A 23,460-nucleotide genomic window follows, 5' to 3' on the forward strand; every position below is an offset into this window, starting at 1 on the left:
AATTAGACTTTAAATTGATCATTGTCATTAGCTATCAAAGTTTTACATATTTAATATTATTAATTTTAAATTAGTCTCTAATTTTAAGTTAAAAACTAATTTAATGGAAAAAAACTTAATAATTATAATAATAAAAAAAAATCAAAATTTTAACACAAGGTTAAAATAATGTTACCTGTAGCTATGTTTTGTAGCAGATTTTGAAAACTTTCACTGTTGTCATGACATAAAGAGTGTCTCCTAAATTATTTAAGAACTTGAAATATGCATGACGTCAAGAATGTACTATTAAGATTGAGCCAAACACTCCCCAAAAGCTTATAGCAAATCCAATTGTCATACTTATATAATATTCACGATTGAAAATCAAATTGTCATCCTCTTGAAATTTAATAATTGGTCCTTGTCTTGCCACTCCATCAATGCACAATTCCTTTAATGGTGGTCCACAGAGATCAACATTATCTTCATATTTCGATGCATCGAAACTCTGTAATTGTGTGCCAGTTGGAATTTTTCCAGATAAATTATTATGTGACAAATCTAACACAGTGAGTCGGTCAATTTGAGCAAGACTGGAAGGAATAGAACCAACAAGTTGGTTTCGTGACAAATCAAGAAATTCAAGTGATGTTAACTCTCCAACATTTGAAGGAATATTCCCTGTCAATTGGTTTCTTGATAGATTCAATGACACCAATCCAAATAAACCCTCAATTTCTTTTGGAATTTCTCCTGATAATTGATTGCTTGAGAGATCAATGCTATTTAAAAGTGATAATCCCATATTTGTGAACATTTGTTCTGAACCTTTCCACATCAAAATTGCATTCAAATTGTAAGATTGGTTAATTATGCTGTTAGTAATGTTGACCAAATATTGATGACCTTGATAATAACCTCTCAAAGAAGTCATTTGAGCCATTGAGAAAAAGTTTTTTATGCATTTAGGAATTTGTCCAGATAGATTGTTTAGCGAGAGATCTAAGAGTTGAATATTTTTTAGATAACAAATTTGCAATGGTAAATTTCCAGAGAAATAATTGCTTTTCAAGCTTAAAAATTGCAACTTTAATAATTCCTTCCCAATCCAATTTGGGATAGATCCTGATAATCTATTTTCTGCTATGTCTACCATCACTAACTTTGTACAATTCTTCAAGATAGAAGGGATCATACCTGTTAAGTTATTGCTTCTCAATAACAAAACTTGGAGTTCAAGGAGTGATCCCATTGAAAAAGGAATCTCTCCTGAAAACTTGTTGTGACTCATATTTAAGTAAGCCAATGACTTCAAATGGGTCCAACAGTCTGGAATTTGTCCAGAAAACTTATTATTTGAAAGGTCTAATTGGTATAAAGATTTAGTTACACCATTAGAACATAAAAATGAAAGAGAATTTGTGAATTTATTGTTTGATAGATCAAGAGATATTGAGCCTCGGAAAAATGGCGGAACATGACCTTCAAATTGATTTGATGCAAGACTAAGAGATAAATAATGATTCTCTATTGGCAAATTTGGAATCGTACCTTGTAAATTATTAGATGAAATATCAATACTCATCCAATTTGACAATCCAAAATTGGTCCAAAACCATTCTGGAACCGTACCTGATATTCCACTATTTGAAATGTCAAGGGATCGAAATACATTTTGTTTCTCGAGCCATTTGGGAAATAATGAACCAAGCTTACAAGACCTCAATTCAATAGTATCCAATTGAAAAGTTGAAGCCCAATTTTGAGTAACTTCTAAAGTAAGTAAGTTATCTGACAACATCAATGCCCTTAACTTTGTCATATTAAAAAAATGAGAGTCAGTTAACACACCTTTCAAAGAGTTTGACATCAAGGATAATACCTCAAGTTCTGTTGGAAATCGAAGATCTTCAGAAATTGTCCCATTTAGCTTGTTACTATCAAGGTACAAATCTTTTAATGATGGGAACATTGTTGCGAGGTTGCGAGGCAAAGTACCCTTAATTTGATTCTATTATAGTAGTGTTTGTCAACCAGGTCAAACCACGACAACACTCATCAACTAGGTCAAATCGGGACGATACTCGTCAGCTATGTATTATAGCTAGTAGAGATCGAATGATCATACAGTCAGCACCATTCGGTCACCACTATGGCCAACCAGGACAAACGGTTCTATTAAAGTTGGGCCACAATTCGACCAGTGCTTATATTATTATTGGGCTCGATGTCCAGCGAATGATAAAATAATTAAAGATATTTGATTAAAGATCTTGATAGGCGGTTTATGAGCAACCAATCGGATTTTAAGGTAAGTCTGTTTATATTTTATTGGACCTGTGTCATTTTAGGGTCCATGATACAACTTATAAATACAGAGTCAGAGCCAACAACCAGGAACGTTTCACTTACGTTCTACTCACTCGAAAATATTCCACAGTGATAACAAAATCACTTTCTTGAGAGCTATGGCTGCATAAGCTACGCCTAACTTGAGCGTCGGAGTATGTTTTGTAGGTACTTCCCCTCTCTGTCAAGGAGGCAACTGAGCAGTCTTGAAGTCGAATAGTCCAGGTGGAAAGAGAAGGTGGAACACGTGATTCATGCATTAGAAATGTTAGTGTCTCAGTCTTATAAAATCTCTACCGAAACATATGGCATCTACAATGAATTTGTTATCAAATGAAATGTTATTGGTTTTTTGGTATGAACACAAATTAGATCGTCAGAAAAGTTTTAGAGCAATAATTCTATTCCAACGGACTTATCAAAAGACTTTTGAAAAGAAAGGTAACTTATACTTGGAATTTTTAAATTAAAACATAATTTTATGTTAAAAAATAATCCATCAAATATTTTCTTAAAAAATAGTTACAAAATTATTACAGGTGCCTTGTAATAGGTGCCTTGTAAAAAGTAATCCATCAAATATTTTCTTAAATAATCATTTGGCTTAACAAAATTTGATACAGCTGCGTGATAAAAGAAAACTATAAAAGTGTATTAATAATATGATAAAGTGTCAATATGATGAAGTTAACTATAAAAAGTAGTATATGTTAGTATATATGTATATGTATGTATATATATGTATCTATGTATGTATATATGTATATATATGTATCTATGTATGTATATATGTATATATATATATATATATATATATATGTATATGTATATATGTATATGTATATATGTATCTATATGTATGTATATATATATGTATATATGTATATATATATATGTATATATATATGTATATATATGTATCTATATGTATGTATATATATGTATATGTACATGTATATATGTATATATATGTATATATATATGTATGTATATATATGTATATATATGTATGTATATATATGTATATATATGTATGTATATATATGTATATATATGTATGTATATGTATGTATATATGTATCTATAATGTATGTATGTATATATATATATATATGTATATATATATATATATATATATATATATATATATATATATATATATATATATATATATATATATATATATATATATATATATGTCTCTTGGCCACTATTGAGACCAAAATGAGCGAGCTTCTTCAATAGTATTTGGTGTACCAATTTTTGAAGTGAAATAATCTCGTTTTTCATCCATATTATTCTTTTCAGTCACGTCTTTTATTTGAGTAGTCAATGTATCACGCTTATGACGTGCATGACACTTTTTGGACAGAAAATAATCTTTGTAACCGACTCCAAATCTCATCCCCTAACATGACGTGAATATTTTTGGAGACATAAAGTTTAACTCAAAATGTCAGAGTAATCATTACTCATCTCTTCTAAATTAGTTTGTGACAATATCATCTAAACAACAATCAAACATATCACATTTATTCTCATTTCAGGCACACAAATATATAATATATAAATATATTTTACTTACACATTTGTCCTAAACTTGTTAAACTTTTTCTTTTTCAATTATTTCGCTTTTGTTCACATAAGCATGCTTCCACACTTGACGAAAACGTTACTAACATTAATCCAGATTTTTTTATCTAATTATTGTGAAAAAAAATCAAACTAGTTAAAAAATTGTAATAACTGAAATTGGCAAAATTTGTAGTCTGTCACGTAACAAGTATCTAAAGTATGGATAATGGGATAAAGAAAACCATATTTTTAATTGGACTTAAGGTAGAAGGTGTGACCAAAATAAATTAGTATCATACACCATTCGGTTAAAAAAATACTACACTAAGTGGTATTATTCAAGCATGGCAGATTAGTCTTGATCTATAACAGCTAACTTTTCATGTATGTTATTTAACTAACACAATAAATTCAATTAGAATTTACATCATACTGCATATTCAATAATATTCACCAGAAAGCCAGAGACAGGTTATATAGGATCACAAGTATTTCATCCAACGAATACACACAGGCTAAATGTATTCTAATTAAGTTTATGAGCATGCATTGTGACACTTCAAAACAGTTTATTTCAGTAACTCAGATTTCCAAAACAATTTCCACAGCAAACGTTATTAGTTGCATCACACTAATTGGAATTCACGATCATAAAAGACAATATCTCATTTTATACCACAGAAAAAGTTTAACTTCTACTTACATATGTTCCAATCAACCATAATTTTGTTAATCCGCTAAAATCTTTAAGTTCAAATCAGAATGGGACAGAACATATCACAAAACCCAGTCATACAAATTTAATCATCCAGTGCAGTTAACCTTGTTTAAATCTTTCTAACATTTCTATTCAGTCATATGCCTAGTAAACATCATGGTTTTATCACTTCATAACAACATACACAACATAAACTAGACCCTCAATAATCCCATATTCATCAACTAATGCAGCATAACATTTTCACACATGAAATAAAATTCTGAACTCAAAACTGACGAAGAATGCTGTACAGAACCACCAAATCCTATAGGTGCACCTAGGCCAGAATCACTAACAACAAACTGTCATTCAGCCAATCATTGTAATAAAATAAAAAAAAGGATTATCAAAGTCGAAACTACATACATCTAGTTAAAGATCGGAAACGTATGGATAAAATCTTAATAAAAGAATAGTGCATTAATCTATGGTTGAATAATAGAATGTCATATTAACATATGTTGTGTAATAATGCTTTGAAAATACAATGCTCTATCCTTTAATTATACTGATACTTGATAGTCTACTAGATTCCCAATCATAATTAAGTAATTAAAAAAAATTATATTTTATTGTTATAATCACATGTCTTTTTGCAAAATTGTCATCATAGTTTTCAATTAATGATAAATGATCAATGTCTCTTTATTTATCAATATTCTACATTTATATAAATTATTTAACAACTTTTTGCTAATGTATCCTAAATTTGAAAATCATTGTTGTGTCCGTGTACCGTCCTAATTCCATATTGAGTAGATGTGATTCATAGAATAGAAGGAAGCAAGATGACTGCTATTTTAAATATTACATATAACCTAAAAAGTTGTGGTTTTTCTGCATCTACAACTACAAATTATGACCTCCATGATGCAAAGACACAATCTGACAATACCTTGATGTACTAAAAATGAAAAAAAAAAGGTGCTATGTAACTTTATAGTCTTCGAAAATTTCTGATACCTAGATGCTCATACAGTCTTTACAACAGCAACATTGCAAAGAAGTTGATGAAAGGCTCACTGCGCTATTCTCCTACAACATTGAAATCAAAGCTCCTGAAGATGAAACTCATTCTGGCAATTGGAAAGGATCACTGGAAGAGGATATGAAAGCTATTCAGTTCCAAGATAACAGAAACCACATTGCTGAAGTACTAGCAGCAAATGACATTGAATGTGATGACTTGAACGCAATCTGCCATTCAGATACTATCGTACTCAGCAATTATATTGAAGAAATTGTAGTATCTGCAATATCTTACCATTTGATGCATACCAAGGATCCAGATTACCGAAATGGAAAGCTAGTTATATCAGCCAATAGGTAAATATCTTGTCAAATGACTGTAAGCACTTGAATACATGAAATTGTTTTGCAGTAACTGATCTTGGATGTGGCAGTTTGTCCCATGGATTGAGTCTGTTCCAGGAAGGCAAGAGTAGTGGGAATCTGAAGACTAATGAATCTAACAAGGTATGCTTGTTTACAGTTATTTATAGCAGCAGGAATAGCAAGAAAATCTAAGGAAAAAATAATGATAGATAGTGAGTACCATTGTATATATTCAGTTTTTTTTTTAATTGTCGTATTTCTCTGTAACATTAGGAAAATGCTGGAGAAGATGTTGCTGGTGCAAAGAATGAAGTTAAGAGTGACAATCAAGCACCTGAAAACAAGAATGAGACAGAGAAATCCATCCCGGTAACAAAGAAAGAAGGTGAAAATCCTACACCTTCAAAGGCGGTAAGATCAATTTTCTGAGCACCTTAAGCTGAAAAAAACTTCTCACCTTATCAAATCCTACACATTTAACATGGACAATTGATGGTTTCAACATGGACAATTGATACACTATAATCAACAATTTACTAGTCATGTAGATGGAGGCTGGTTATCTAACTTCTAAAAATAGTTTCTTCTTCAAGTCTATTTTCTTTTATTCCCTATCCGATTTTGTGTTCTTATATACTAATTGTTTGTTTGCAGGAAGTTCCTGACAACGAGTTTGAGAAGCGCATAAGACCTGAGGTTATCCCAGCAAATGAAATAGGGGTTACATTTGCAGATATTGGTGCATTGGATGAGATCAAAGAATCACTTCAAGAGCTGGTAATGCTTCCCCTTAGAAGGCCTGACCTCTTCAAAGGCGGGCTTCTAAAGCCGTGTAGAGGTATATTGCTTTTTGGGCCTCCTGGTACTGGGAAAACAATGCTAGCAAAAGCCATTGCAAATGAAGCTGGTGCAAGTTTCATTAATGTCTCAATGTCCACTATTACATCAAAATGGTTTGGAGAAGATGAAAAGAATGTCCGAGCTCTATTCACACTGGCAGCTAAGGTTGCCCCAACAATCATCTTTGTTGATGAGGTCGACAGCATGCTTGGACAGAGGACTAGAGTAGGAGAGCATGAGGCCATGAGGAAGATAAAAAATGAGTTCATGACACACTGGGATGGGCTATTAACAGGACCTAATGAGCAAATTTTGGTTCTTGCTGCAACCAACAGACCATTTGACCTTGATGAAGCTATCATAAGACGGTTTGAGCGCAGGTAGGACACCCCTTTTGCCTAATTGTTTGCATGATCATCTGTTTTTGTTTTGCTTCCATTCGGACAATGAGTGCATTTGCTTTGTTACTATGATGAACAAATGTGTGATCTTAAGAAAAGAAAATTGGTAACATGTGGTTATTCATCTATTTCCTTCTGAGACTACCTTATGGCTACCTTAGAAGGCAGATCTTTCTGTAGCTTTTAGCTGCACTTTCTTCCTCTTTGGCATTTAAATTGTTCACCAAATTGATCTTGTCACATTTCTTTTAAGGACACTGTAAAATCCAATGTTTGTTTTTGACTGTATAATATCAATATTCTTTGCTTTTCAGTTCAATTAGTGTTGGCAATTTTTGAATGCAATATCTATATACCTTTCTGTCATTGAGCAGGGTCCTGGTTGGTCTTCCATCTGCTGAGAACAGGGAGAAGATCTTGAAGACTCTTCTGGCCAAAGAAAAACATGAAAACTTAGACTTCAAAGAGCTGGCAACCATGACAGAAGGATATACTGGAAATGATCTTAAGGTGAGTCTTGGTAGTGATTACTGGTTTGATTTTTTTCTGGTTACAATCTATTGATGTTAATGTCTATGAACAGAACTTGTGCATCACTGCGGCTTATCGACCTGTTAGAGAGCTAATACAGCGGGAGAGAGTAAAAGAAATGGTAGTTATTAAACAACTTTCACTATTCTAAGATTAACGTCTCTATCCAATTCAAGACGAAGATTTAACTAAATATCAACTGCATCATATTTTAGGAAAAGAAGAAAAGAGAGGCTGAAGGCCAAAACTCTGAGGATGTTTCAAACAATAAAGATAACGAAGACCAAGAAATTACCCTCAGGCCTTTAAATATGGAAGACATGAAGCAGGCCAAGAGTCAGGTAGGGTGAACTCAATTTTTTTCACTCAAATGGCTTGAGAGTACTAGATTTGGGAATCTATACAATGCTACATGAAGTATTTAAAATTGGATTTCTTAAAATCTAGGAATTAAAAACAGTAGTTCAATTGATGTGATTATAGATATCTACCACTACATAGTCATTAATCCATTTTTAAGACTTAAAATCGTAACTTGTACATCTAACTAAGGATAGAATACTTACAATGTCACAGAAGTGGAAGAAGAAAACTGTGTTAAATGATGTATAATAGTTTTTTCTATGTACATGAGCTTACAAATATTTGAGTAAACACAGGTGGCTGCAAGTTTTGCATCAGAAGGATCCGTAATGAATGAGTTGAAGCAGTGGAATGATTTATATGGAGAAGGAGGTTCAAGGAAGAAGCAACAACTCACTTACTTCCTTTAGATTGGAGAATGCTACTTATATTTCGAATTTGTCACCATTCATCCTCAATCATACATTTCAACAAAGGAAGCAGACTTCAAAAGAGATGTTGAAATCAAAATGAAGCATGGTCATATTTCTCACTATACCCCAAATGTCACACTTCTTATGATTCCCAGAAAAGCACAAGTCCTTGCACACGTGTATTCTCTAAAGAATGTGTTGATCATCATGTATTGTGTTGATGAGAGGGTTCTCAAGTTTCGTTTGGGTTTTTCTATAAACAAATGAAGAGCTGTTTTAGGGAATATATGTTTTGTCATGCACGGTTTTGGAAGATGCAATGGCTTTGTAGGAATAGGAATATTTTACACCAAACCTTTTAGGTATGCTGTATCATATATGATCAGAATTTTAAGACATTAGAATTTTGTAAATTGGTTGTGAAACTGTATTGCTCATACAGTTTGGTTCAATTATTTATGTGAATTGTGTCTCAGTGAATGTTTCATATTTACGTGAATTGTCTATGGGAATTCTGGGATGAAGTCACAAAAATGATAGAAACTATTACTATACTCTTAGTATACTACATTAGAAATGATTGTCCTTTCTTCCTAAAGATTTGAATGTATAAAGATAAAATTCATTAAAGTTATTTGTTGTAACTTTCTCCTTAAAGATTTAAATATATAAAGATGTTTCAGTTTATGGAATTGAGGTTATAAATCTTCTAAGTTCTCTTTGTCTAACTATTTGTCTTGATACCATTCGTCCTTCACTCTGATTGATTGTACTGGGATGTTACTGTTAACACTTTTTAGTGTTTTTGAAGGAATGCAGCAGAGAAATGTAGTAAAGTATATGTGACATGAGAAGGAGAGAAAACTAACATTCTTTTCTCATTAACAAACAAAGTATATATGCACAACAGAAACACAGTTACAAAACGGTTAATACCGTTTTAGAGAGTTTTGCTTTTATCTACAACACACCTCTCTAAAACTAAACTCTCTAAAGATTTAATTCCAAGAGAATCTCTGAACTTCTCAAACCTGTTTTGCCTTAAAGCCTTGGTAAAAATGTCTGTGGACAATGCACCAATTCCATCTTCCTTTTGCTAACTTGATCTCTTAGATAGTGAAACTTGGTCTCTATATGCTTGCTTCTACCGTGAGAGACAGGGTTTTTTGATAAGTTGATTGCTAATCTGTTGTCCACCAATAACCGTATTGACTTACTGTATTCGATTTTCAATCAATCTAGAATCACTTCAAGCCATGCGCATTGGCAGGCAGTCTTTGTAGAGGCTATGTATTCTGCTTCACAGGATGAGAGTGCAAAAACATTCTGCTTCTTTGAGCACCAAGAAATCAATGCCCCCATACACTTAAACAAGTAACCATAAGTGCTCTTCCTATCCACCTGAGTTGGAATGGACTGGGCTCCTCATAAGGTTGGGGAGTAGTGTCCTACTTCATCACGGGACGTTCCTTGGAGGAATTCGCTCGTATGGTGGACTTAATTAGGGCAACATTAGACGCTGAACATTTCAAGCTTGTCGTGTGCAAAAGGAATGTGCAGGTCTTCCATAAAGAGGAGGGTGCTGTGCAGGATTTCTTTTAGACATATATTTAAGGATCGGCTCGTCCAGTTGCCCTTTAGCGAATTTTAGATGGGCAACCTGAGGGAGTTAAACATGGCTCCCACCCAACTGCACTCGAACAGGTGAGCCTTCATGCAGGTATTCGAAATGATATGCAAAGCCTTGGACATTACTTTCACCCCCTTGCTTTCTCTTCCTCTTCTGGACTCGACCACGTGCTAATAGGGCTTGGGTATCCCTCGTATCTTAAAAAGGGAAGTGGTTGCTCACATTTTTCCATGCTTTCTTTAAAGGATTTAAAACTAATTACTTAAAGATAGTAATAAAGGAAGTTGGTCGATCAAAGTATTACATGGATAATGGCCGACAAAAAATTACATTCTATTGGATCGAGAACCCAAGGAGGTTGATTTTATGGGTGAAGTCCATGATGACGCCCGAAGAGTCAGAGGCAGTCAGCCTGATCGACCATTTACCCTGTCGCCTCTCCTCCCGAAGTCTCATTTGTCTCATTGACTCTGACGCGCTCTATAATAGAGTTCACTTAGAAAGTTTCTTGTCAGTCGGTCGAGTGTCGGGAGTTCACCAAAAATGTTCCCCAAAGTCACTAAGAATGTTCCTTGCCGATCGATCGAGTGATGGGAGTTCACTAACAACGTTTCCCAAACTCGTTTTTACGATGCGACAAGAGTTCACTAAGAACACTCCTTACCAATCAGTTGAGTATTGAGAGTATACTAAGAAAGTTTCCCAAACTCGATTTTGCGATATAACAAGAGTTCACAAAGAGCGTTTCTTGTCGATCGGTTTAGAGGTTGGCATTCACCAGGAACGTTCCCTAAATTTGGTTTTGAAATGCAACAAAAAGTTTACTAAGAACGTTCCTTTTCGATTGATTGAGTATTAGGAGTTCACTAAGAACGTTTTCCAAACTCGCCTTTGCGATGCAATAAGAGTTCACTAAGAACGTTCCTTGCCGATTGATTTAGAGGTTGTTGGGAATTCATTGAGAATGTTTCCCAAGCAACCTTTGTCGGATGGGCTTGACTCGATCATTTAGACATGAAAGAATAGTTGGAAATCCTGATTTTATTGATTAGCATAAAAGAGATTACATGTAGGATTTCAACTAAAATAAAATTTGATGTGGAAGCGTTCCACATGTTAGGGATTATTGTGTCATCCAGATATGTCAATCAGTAAACTCCATTCTTAAGATCTTCAACAACTCTAAATTATTCCTCCCAATTTTTTTCTAGCTTTCCATAGGCGAGTTTCTTATGAGCTTTACATGTCTTTCTCCATCCAAGTCCCTTTCATGAAAGTTCCTCGACTTTACTTTAGTGTTGTACCTTCTTGCGATTACTTGTCTATACGCCTCTGCCCACACGACTACTACCTATCTCTTTCGTGTATGGTGTCTAACTCTGCTCTCAATTCAACTTCGTTGACATCCATGTCTTTTAATCAACGCTTAAGAAAAGTCTCTCTCAGTTCAACCAGGAGCATGACATCAGTACCATATGTGAGGTTGAAGGGTGTTTTGCTCGTAGTACCGTTCAGTGACTAGTGGTATCCATACATGTCCTTTGGGAGTTCATCTACCCAAGCTCCCTTAGCATCCCTCAAACTACATTTGAGCTTGACCACGATGGTTTTGTTGACAACTTCAACTTGATCGTTTGTTTAGGGGTGCTCCATCAAACTTGTCACATGTTTGATGCCTAAGTTTTTGTAAAACTTGACTAACTTATTGTCGATGATTTGTTGGCCATTATCAGTAATAATCATGCAAGGAGATCGAAAGAACATATAAGTTTCCACATGAACTTTTGCACTTGTTACACCGTTATTGTTGCTAAAGGTTTCGCCTCCACCCATTTGATGAAATAGTCTATGGCCACAAGGAAAAACTTCGTTTACGCCCAACCAATCGGAAAGGGACCCACGATGTCCATTCGCCACTAAGAAAACAACCACAACGAGATGATGTTATGAAGCTCAGATGAGAGCACCTTGATGTTGTTTCTGTGCACTTGGAAACTCTTTCACCTTTGGACAAAGGTCTTGCAATCTTCATCCATTGTTGGCTAGTAATACCTAACTCGTAGGGCTCAGGACTTTAGCGTTTGTCGCCTAGTATGTAAATCGCATACACCGTTGTGGAGTTCATTCAGCACGTACTCAACTTCTTTGAAAGATACACACTTCAAAAGAGGGGTGGAGAAGCCCCTCTTGTAAAGGTCATCTCCTACAAAAACATATCAAACGGTCTTCTTGCTTTCAGTAAAACCAAACCATTTCCCACTATCTTGCTTCTTCATAAGTAGCTTGATCTCCTCCCTCTGGTCTGTGCTTCTGGTTGATGAGGTGCATAGACACTCCACAAAGGGTTTGACAAGCACTTTTCTAATTATGGTAGACATAGAGCCCTTCTCCCTTCCACTTGCTAGCTTAGATAGTATGTCCACCCGAGTGTTCTCCTCGTGCGGGATATGCTTGATGTCTACCTTCTCAAAGGCATCTATCAGCGTTGTCGCTTTATGAAAATACTGGAGAAGATGATCGTTTTTAATTTAGAATTCCTTACTCATCTGCCCAACCACGAGCTGTCAACCTGTTTGACATTCTACCCATCGATCACCTAAATCCTTTGCAAGGGATATTCTTGCCACGTGGCCTCATACTCAGCCTGATTATTGGACATTTTGAATTTGAACACCAGAGAGTGTTTGATCAGTCCTTCCAATACGATTCTAGCTCCTCCACCTCTTTTATCCGAAGACCCATCTACAAAAAGCTTCCATGAATGGACCTGGAGTACCTCTACAACGAAGTTCACAAGATGTTGCCCATTCACCGAACCACGTGTCTCGTACTGAAGACCGAACTCTGACAACTCCACTGACCAACTAACTATCCTTCCTGTTAGATCAGGTTTCTTCAAAATCTTGGCGACCGGATGGTCAGTTCAGACGACCACCTAATGATTTTGGAAGTATGTCTTTAGTCAACGGGCGACCGTGAGCAACACCAAGGCTACCTTCTCGATCTGTTAATAACGCGTCTCCGAGTCCTACAAAACACGACTTATTAAATAAATCAATTTTAGTTTCAAAGCCTCTTAGAAGAGGGTCATATAACATCCCATAATCTCACACTTGATAATTCATAATTGATATATTGTAGCATTACAGTTAAGGTAACATCCCATATAATCTCACACTTGATAATTCATAGTTGATATATATATATATATATATATATATATATATATATATGTTTCAAACTCAAATTTCAACTACAAACTCATAAATATAACTCGAATTCTTCTAATTTATTCTTCTATCTCTTTCTTCATTGGCACTGAATCAGATAACATTCCTTTATCTACTCCCGTATAACGAATTATACGATCATCGCACATACACAAACATAAACAAGTAGGGTGAGCTAACATGAAACAAATCATTTATAAAACATACATAATTACTTTGATACACTCAACAAACCTCATATAATAATTATGTTAGACACCCTCATACCATTATACAACAATTGCACCATAGATACTCATCCTATCATACCGCAATCCCTAATAGACACTCATCCCACAATACCCTATAAACACTCATCCCACAATACTCAATAGACACTCATTCCACAATACCCAATAGACACTCATTCGGATGATACGTTGATGAGCGGTCACGAGAGGTTATGCACTTGTGATGACTTCTACTTCTTCTTACAAATACACTTGCAAAATACTCCATACCATCCACAAGGTTAGTCCTCAACACTATGTCCAAAACTGGCACATAGACCAGGACCTCCTACCGCTCTCACCACATAATTCATCATTCTCTACTTGAGACTGGATGATTATTAGAGTATCAGGATAACCTCCAACAACAAGACCCTCAACATCAACATATACACAAATACCATATCATTACAGAATCTCTCCACGAGACTCATACCATGCTCATATTCCTCAACTCATATTATACCATTACGAAATCTCTCCATAATACTCATATCATGTTCAGATGCATATATTCAAATCCAATATAATAAAATACAATCATCACAGAAATCATACAAAATGAATATATCACAAAATAAATTAACAATACTAAAATATCACAACTTACTGGATTTGACCAGGGTTGCTCTATGATCAGGATGTACGAACTCCGGTTTTTAAGATTCCTCTATCTTACCATCACAATTATAACCTTAATATAAATGTTCTGGGGAAGTAAGAAGTTGAATTTAGCATAGCCGGTTATACATCTTCTTATACTTCCAGAAAGATGAATCCATCACATATTTTATATCAATTGAGTATATTGCCTAATAGTTTAACAATACTTAATTTGTTCAATAAGATTTAAGTTAAAAACCTATCAAGTAAACTTCTAGAAAAGAGAGGTGTGTCACAATGGACAACTTAAGTACCAAGTCTTTCCTTAGCCAAAGTGTTCCTGAACTAGTTTTTAACAAATTTCTTATTTACAGATTCAAAACAACAGCATATAATATTAACACAGAAATTCAATATAGATAGATATACAGTAAGCACATATGTTTTTCATTAAGAGTATTCACACAAAATTTCAAGACATAAGTAGTAATAAAACAATACTAAATCATAATATAAAAGCTTAGAAAGGTTAGCTCCCCTACCTCTATTCCAGACTTAATCTCTTGCTCATAATTTGTTTCTCCAAAAACCCTCCAGAACCTCTACTCTTCTTGCAATTAAAAATTTCTTCCTAACTCTTTCTTCTCTATTTCTCAAGATTTCTCATTTGATTCTTCCTCTCTTTGTGCAAAATAACCACTACAAAAATTTAGATTTTTACCGGAGGCTATTTTTTCATTTCCGGCGGTTTTAACCCCCGAAAAATACGTTACCCGCGGTTAAGAAAATCGCTGGGAAAAGCTGCATCGCTAAGTAATTACCGGCGGTTTTGAAAACCGCCGGAATTAGCGGGGGTTCTAGAAAAACCACTGGAATTAGTGGAGGTTTTACTGGAACCGCCAGAATTATCGGGGTTTTGCTGAAACCACCGGAATTAGCGGGGTTTTTGCTGGAACCGCCAGAAATGTGTACACTTTTCTTTTTAGTTTTTTTATTGTAAAATGAGATTATAATAAAATTATTTTTATTAACCAAACAGGAATAATATGAACTAAAACTGAATATTATATATAAAATAAATTACATTGTTCAACATATTAATATGTTCATACAACTAATTGTTCATATATTAAAAAGATATTCAATACTAAATTAACATACTAAAAATATGACTAAGATGTTCATTACATTACTAAAAAAGAAACAATGTCGAATTTTGTTCTTCTTCGTTACTTTTATTGTTTGACATGTTCGCTTGGTGAAATACCTACAATATAACATAATAGTTAGTCAGTAATATATTTAATAAAAACATACTTTGTTATATGTTATAACATTCATTTACGACCTACACAACATTAAAAAGAAATCAATTTCAAATTTATTCACAAACATTCAAAGAAGCGAGAGAAAGAAAGTTTGAGAAGTCATTACCTTATGTTTCTCGTTAATGTCAATGTAATCAAATTTGGGGTCCTTCGACTTTGTAACCTAGCTATGCCAAGTCATTTCATTGCTCATTTGGTATGCCTAACCTTACAGAACATTAATAAAATCCAAAACAAAGTTAAACAGAAATCAATAGATTAAAATGAACTCAAATCAAATTTAGCTAACACAGTAGATATTCATAATATGTAAAATAAAACAATTTAAAGTAATATAGTTATTCAATAATATATACCCTTTACAGACATCATTTACTGCTACTTTCACCATCTATTCTGCTGACAGTAACTACATGAAATTTCTTTGTTTTCAAAAAGTCATAACCCCAACATTCAATATGGATATGAAAAATAAGAGAATGTGATCTATGATGAATATCAATTTTACACCAAAAATTCAAATCTTAGTTAAAAAATGTATTTAAACAGATAAATAATAGAAAATTTAAACTATAAAGAACTATTTATATTTTAGTAAAAATATTATCTCTTTCAAATTAGATTTTCTTTTTAAATTTCTTTTAAAATTAAACTATAATCAGGGTACTATTGTAATGATAGAATAATATAATTTGAAAAGGTACAAGGTGAAGAATACTAAGTGATCAATATTTTTATTAGAGTATAAGTGATTAATTTTCTATTATGATTATTTTTTCTTTTTTTTTCTATTGCAGTTATTAATTTAAAGGAATTTATATTCTTGTGAGGTTTGATATATTAAACTTATTGTACGTTTATTTTTAAAAGTGTAAAGAAAAAATTTGAGATGCTGCATGCATTCTTTCAAAATAGAAAAATCAAGACAAAGGGAAAAAACCAAAAGAATCAGATTAACCTGTGGAGTGAGATTTAAGATGAAAGTTTGAGATGCTGCATGCATTCTTTCTTTCAATTGCAACCTAGTACTCTGATTAGTACTCTGATTTTTTTCCCTCTTTAAGGATAAAAAATGCACATTGAAAGAATAAAACATCAAGTAATCATACTGATACTGCTCCTACAAAATCATCCATTAAAAAATCTGACAACTCTATATTCACATAATGATCCATTTTGAAACATTGAGAAACCTGAAACCTGGTGGAACCAAACCCATGTTTGACAAAGGAAGCATACATTAAATTACGTAAGGAAGCATTAACTATTGCTAGATTATCTTTTGAACACATTTCTTCTTGTTGGGTAAATTTTTTTAGTATTCTCACTGATAAAAAGTGAACCCAAATGATGATTTAGTGGAGCTCATAAAAAATTTAACCAAACAATAACAATAATTTAAATCCCAATACAGAGTATGCAAATATAAAATCCATGAACAGAACCCAAAGAGAGAGGTGTCTGCTTGCTGCGAGAATACCACAGGAATATGAATACATATCAGATAAATATATATTAAGAACATATTACTATGGTGGCAACAAGTATTGTACAACAATTAAATAACTATGTCAAGAAAAAGAAAAGGACGAAACATCAGGAATGAAGGCTTATTTTGATCCAGCAAGTTCAGGGAAAAGGCTATAATGCAAAGATTTTTCACTCCTACAAGGACGAAAAACTCTTGAAATTGAAGATGGTAATTTTCTTTTTCTTTCTAGCAGTGAGAAACCACAACAAAATTACTAGATAGCATGAAGACAAAAAGTTAGGTTAGATTGTGGATTACCATTGTTGTCTTAATTGAATGATGCGGCCTCTATCATCTACTTTAACCAATCCATAATCTGAAGCAGGGCTGTAAAGCAGATAAATAAATATGTAAATTTTGTGACAAGGAAATTAGTCGTTTCTATTTACTCACCCTGGAAAAACAACTATAATACTTGCTTCGATCCTTTTTATAAGAAAAACTATAATTTCTTCTTTATATAAAAGAGGGTACTATCAAGCAATAGAAAAGAAACATATATGCATGAACACACCTGTTACCCACAACAACACATGAAACAGTGATATCAGCATTTCTATCAATGTGACTCTGTTCATTTGTAACCAAAGTAAATCAGAAAAGTTTTGATGAATAAAAATAGTATCCATTATACAAAACAATTACAAGCCAATCCTTGCTAAGTTGCAAAATCAATTCAAGTTGAAAAAAATTCTAAAAGTCAAATTCACAACAGAAAAGTGAAGAAAAACACTTGGCTCAAGCGGACGCGCCTAACCTAGACTCTGATACCACATGATGACCCCTGGTCATGGCGGATTGGTGAGAAACCATGAATCTGGTGAAAATCGAGTGGAAGCCGCGGAAGAAGGGGAAACGAACTACGAACCCTAGGTTCGAAGGATTCGTGGAAGAGAACAATTTAAACGGTGGAAAAGATGAATTAGTCAATGGAAATGAAGAAATTAAAGTTACGAAGGATTTTAAACGATACAAACCTCTAGACGAAAAGGAACAAAGACGAATCGGTAGCAAATGGTAGAAAACCCTACCTATTGAACTGAGGTGGATTTGAGCAAATTTAATCGGTGAGAAAGTGAGACAAAGTGAGAAGAAAGTGACAGATTTGTTTCCAAGATTACTTGCTTGATTGCTAGAGTGAGATCAAGTCCCCAAGAACTTCATACCTTGAAGATGAACAAACGGCGCAGGAAAGGGATACGATTGAAAGAAAATGAGACCATAAAGACGAGAAGCGAGAAGGAAGGCGTGCGGGAAGAAAACTAGGGTTAATAGAAAATATCTAGTGATTACCCTGAAAAATTATTTAAAAATAAATAAATAGATGTTAGGGGCGGTTTAGCTTATAAACCGCAGGAATTATTTAGGGTTTCAAAACCACCGAAAAATAACTCCTATTAAAATATAGGGTGTTACTCCCTCCACCACCACAACTTGCTTCCTCCACCCCCACATTCCTCTTTTACCCTTTTATTTATTTTTTTATTTCTATTTTACCCTTATTAAAATTTTAGGGTTATTTTTAGAAGAATGTTGCTAAATGTATCAAGCAATCCACATGGATGGATCTTTATGTGACCTTGATAGAAAGTGTTACTAAGGACAGGAAAAAGGTCCACACTGCAGCTTAGGAGGAGGTTTGCCAACCCAAATCTTCAATAGGATTGGGAATTAAACTTTCACATGAAAATGAATACTTCCTTTCTTATGAAAGACAAGATGGGATATTTGTGTGAAATAGGAGTTACCCAGGGTGAATATTATTAGAAGTAAATATTTTTTCTGGAGATTCATCTTTGCTTCCGGTTAGAGAAAAGAAGAATGCTTGGAATTTGCAAATGTTGGTTATTTTGAGATTAACAATACTTTGAGGTTCGTGATTGGTAAAAACATCTAGTTTGGATAGACCTGTGACTGTCAAACGAGGGAATGCTGGTAAATGATAAACATTACAATTCTGGTATGATTAGTTTCAATGCTGGTATGATTAGTTTCAATGTAAATTGTGCTTATTAGAAGGGATGTGATACCTGAATTTCATTTGTCATATCCTCCAATTAGTAGATTAAAAACTAGAGGCCAACGGATGTCGGGTATCCGTTTGGATCTGAAACGGATGTCGACATCCGTCGACGGATATCGACATCCGTTTCAGATCCAAACGGATACCCGACATCCGTTTTTTGCCTGATTATTTTTTTCCTTCCTCCCAACACACGCACACAGCAAAAAAAAACGCAGAGCACACAGAACACACAACATAGCGAAATATCATCGGGAGAATGCACCACCACATCTCACCGCCGCACTGCCGCACTGTCGCGCCGTGTACCGCCCTCACTGCCGAACCGCTGAAAGAGGAAGAAAACGAATATGAAGGGAAAATGGAAGATGAAAAACGGATGTGATGGAGTTTAAGTGAGAATCTGAGAGGGTGCGGAGGTGGGTGAGAAGGAGTAGAAAGATAGATTTTAGGGTCAAAGTAAATAATTAGGATTAAAAAGTAAAAAGGTTATTTTTGTAATTATAAAAGGTTAGTTTTGTAATTCAAAAAATATGTAATAAAATTGGGGAGGTGGAGGGAGAAAATGTGGTGGTGGAGGGAGTAACACCCTAAAATATATTACTTTTGTAGTGAACTTCCAATCTCATGGCTATTTATAATTCAAAAATTTTAATATTTAATAATTTTTTAATATTATTTATTATTTTATTATATTAATATTTTAATCATCACTTGATATATCTGATCCCTCAATAATGACTTCAAACGTGGAGTGCTTATCCACCATCACTATTTTAATTTTTTTTTAAAACAAAAAGGTACAAAAGAGTTTGAACCCATGTTCTTGAAATCACCACAATTTTCTACCATTTAAGCTACCAAAATTTCTTATTTAGCTTTCCACATTTTATTTTTTCATAAACTTATTAATTATATTTTCCATTCACAAAGAAATTTACTACTAATAATAAAATTGTTACTATTAAGGTAAATATTTTTCATAGGTCTTACATTCTCCCCAACAACAAAAATTTTTCAACCTCGAAAATTCTATACTTCAAGAAACTAGTTGAGGGTATAATTGCTTCATTTCTTCTTCTAGTTCCCATGTAGAGTCACCTGTTCTCTTATCCCAAACTACCTTGACTAAATTGATAGTTTTTCCTCTAAGTTCCTTTGTTTTAGTGTCTTTTATACAAACAGGTTGTACTTCCACTGAGAGATCCTCTCGGATTTGAATCTCCTCTATTTCTAAAATGTGAGAATGATCAGGTACATACTTTCTTAGTTGGGAAACATGAAAAACTGAATGGAGATTGGCCAACTGAGGGGGTAACGCAATCTCGTAAGCGACTGGCCCAATTCGTCTCAAAATTTGGTATGGACCAATGAACTTAGGAGAAAGTTTCCTCGAGCGAAGGGCTCTTCCAGCACCCGTGGTTGAAGTTACTCGCCCAACCTCAAACTCTAACGGTCTCCTCCTTTTGATCTGCATATGATTTTTGTCTACTCTGAGAAGCCTTCATTCTTTCCCGTATCAATTTTACTTTAGTGGTGGTTTGTTGTAGTAGCTCAGGTACTATTAAAACGGATTCACCATCCTGATACCAGCATAACGGAGTTTGACATCGTCTGCCATACAGAGCCTCATAAGGTGCCATACCTATGCTTGCTTGGAAATTGTTGTTATAGGTAAATTCCACAAGAGGAAGTATTTCATCCCAACTACCAAGATGATCTAATACACAAGTTCTCAATAGGTCTTCTAATGACTGGATAGTTCTTTTAGATTTTCCATCAGTTTGGAGATGATATGCGGAACTCATTCGTAATTTGCTGCCCATAGCTTCCTGTAGGGTTTTCCATAATCTAGAAGTAAATCTTGGGTCTCTATCTGACACAATGCTAGAAGGTACACCGTGCAATCTCACTATTTCTTTTATGTACAATTGTGCCAGCTTAGTCATTGACATTCTTAGATTTTTTGCTAAGAAGTGAGCACTTTTTGTCAATCGATCAATGATGACCCAGATGGCATCATTACCTCTCATTATTCGTGGTAAATGGGTAACAAAATCCATAGCAATGCTATCCCATTTCCATTCTGGTATGTCTAATTGTTGTAACATTCCTCTAGGCCTTTGGTGTTCCACTTTTGCCTTTTGACAAGTCAAACAAGCCGCTACAAACTACGCTACTTCCTTCTTCATTCCAGGCCACCAAAAGGACTCCTTAAGATCTTGATACATTTTAGTCATGCCGGGATGCACGCTAAAATGACTCTTGTGTCCTTCTTCAAGGATTAATCTTTTTATCTCTGCATTGTCTGGTACACATACTCTACTTCTAAATTTTAATACACCATCAGGTCCTAACCTAAATTCTTTAGTTGGTTCTGTTTCGATCAATTATGCTATATTTTTCAGGTTAGGGTCCACCAATTGTTTCTCCTTGATTAAACTTAGAAAGTCACTAGATATAGTCAGACTACTACATCTAATGAAATCTACTTCATACTCCATCTATAGCTTCAGATCCCTGAATTTCTCCACCAACTCTAATTCTTTGATCATCATATGGGAAACATGTACCGTCATCCTACTCAAAGCAGCAGCTACTACATTCGCCTTTCTCGGATGATACAAAAATTCAAAGTCATAATCCTTTAAAAATTCCATCAACCGCCTTTGCCTCATATTTAGCTCTTTCTGGTTAAATAAGTACTTCAAACTTTTGTGATCGCTGAATACTTGAAACTGGACACCGTAGCACTGCTTCCACTTTGGTTGGATCCACCGCTATGCCTTGAGCTGATATAACATGTCCCAAGAATTGCACCTTTTGTATCCAGAACTCACACTTTGACAACTTTGCATATTGTTTCTTTTCTCTAAAGATCCCAAGAACAATTCTTAAATGCCCACCATGTTCTTCTCGAATTTTGAAATAAATGAGCATGTCATCTATAAAGACTACGACAAACTTATCTAAGAAGGGTCGAAAGGTTCTGTTCATGTAATCCATGAACAAAACTGGAGCATTAGTTACCCCGAACGGCATAACTACATACTCGTAATGCCCATATCTCGATGTAAAAGCAGTCTTTTGACATCTTCAGCTTTAACCAAAATTTGATGATATCCAGACCTTAGATCTATCTTTGAAAATACTTGAGCTCCATGCAACTGATCCATCAAATCGTCAATCCTAGGCAAAGGGTACTTATTCTTGATGGTTAGCTTGTTCAACTGCCTGTAGTCGACACACAATCTAGAGCTACCATCTTTCTTCTTCACCAGAAGTAACGGCGCCCCCCATGGTGATACGCTTGGTCGGATGAATTGTTTTTCTAGAAGCTCTTCAATTTGCTTCTTTAGCTCTGCCAACTCTGCTGGGACCATTCGATATGGAGCTATCGATACTGGTCCAGCTCTAGGTATTAAATCGATGGAGAATTATACTTCTCGTTGAGGTGACAATCCTAGTACTTCTTCTGGGAACACATAACTAAACTCATTAACTATGGGAATATCAAGATTTTGTTCATTTTTCTCAACTTCCACATGAGTCAAGATAATGAAACACGAAGATCCTTCTTTTACTTCTTTTAACACTTGTTGTAAAGACAACAACTTCGATTCTTCAGGATCAGGGAAAATCAACTCCTTCTTGTTACAGTCTATAAGGATACGATTGACAGATAACCAATCCATTACTAAGATTACATCTAAACCTTGTAGAGGTAAAGATATAAGATGTAATTTGAACCTACGTCCTTCTACAACTATTGGACATTGAGGACACATTCTGTCCAACTCGTGACCCAAATGGTCCTCCCACCCTTTGTGACTTCTGCTGAACTTCAATCTCACTCATTAACCTTTCCGCAACTTTGGCATGTTCCACTAAAACATAAAACTCTTTAATAGCTAAAGGGTTCACGACTAAATATATGTCTGCTATCAATCCATTTTTAAATTTCCTACAACTCCATTCTTCATTTGCTGGTTGGGTGTAGAAACGTCCCAAATGTTTGAACTTGTCTACATACTCAGCTATCGACTTGTTACCTTGCATGAGTTGCAAGAACTCCACCTCTTTTGCATATCTTACACTGTCCGGAAAGTACTCAGCATAAAACTTATTCTTAAAAACTTCTCAGGTAATAATCTCACCACATTCCTTTAATACTAGCTTTATGTTGTCCCACCAGTGTCCTACTTCTCCAAACAGCTGATATTCGGAGTATGCCAACTTAGTTTCTGATGAACAATTTTTCGCATAAAAAATCTTTTCCATATTTCTTAACCATAGA

General features: G+C 34.4%; 2 protein-coding genes across 2 annotated transcripts; one reads left to right on the top strand and one right to left on the bottom strand.

Annotated features, from left to right (window-relative positions):
- Positions 1 to 274: 274 nt before the first annotated feature.
- Positions 275 to 1,954, bottom strand: LOC148199527 (receptor-like protein EIX2). Its single transcript, XM_088112688.1, has 3 exons — positions 1,669 to 1,954; positions 1,180 to 1,566; positions 275 to 1,122 (listed from the first exon to the last, which is right to left on the bottom strand). Exons 1-3 carry the CDS (start codon positions 1,952 to 1,954, stop codon positions 275 to 277), a joined length of 1,521 nt encoding a protein of 506 aa, XP_087968814.1.
- A 3,573-nt stretch (positions 1,955 to 5,527) lies between these two features.
- Positions 5,528 to 9,042, top strand: LOC148199528 (uncharacterized). Its single transcript, XM_088113758.1, has 8 exons — positions 5,528 to 5,992; positions 6,070 to 6,142; positions 6,275 to 6,412; positions 6,656 to 7,221; positions 7,617 to 7,752; positions 7,826 to 7,894; positions 7,989 to 8,114; positions 8,433 to 9,042. Exons 1-8 carry the CDS (start codon positions 5,634 to 5,636, stop codon positions 8,544 to 8,546), a joined length of 1,581 nt encoding a protein of 526 aa, XP_087969884.1. The 5' UTR covers positions 5,528 to 5,633; the 3' UTR covers positions 8,547 to 9,042.
- Positions 9,043 to 23,460: the final 14,418 nt, after the last annotated feature.

This window comes from Vigna umbellata, chromosome 4, assembly GCF_029865625.1.
Source record: "Vigna umbellata cultivar VRB3 chromosome 4, Vumbellata_1.0, whole genome shotgun sequence".
Lineage (NCBI taxonomy): Eukaryota > Viridiplantae > Streptophyta > Magnoliopsida > Fabales > Fabaceae > Vigna > Vigna umbellata.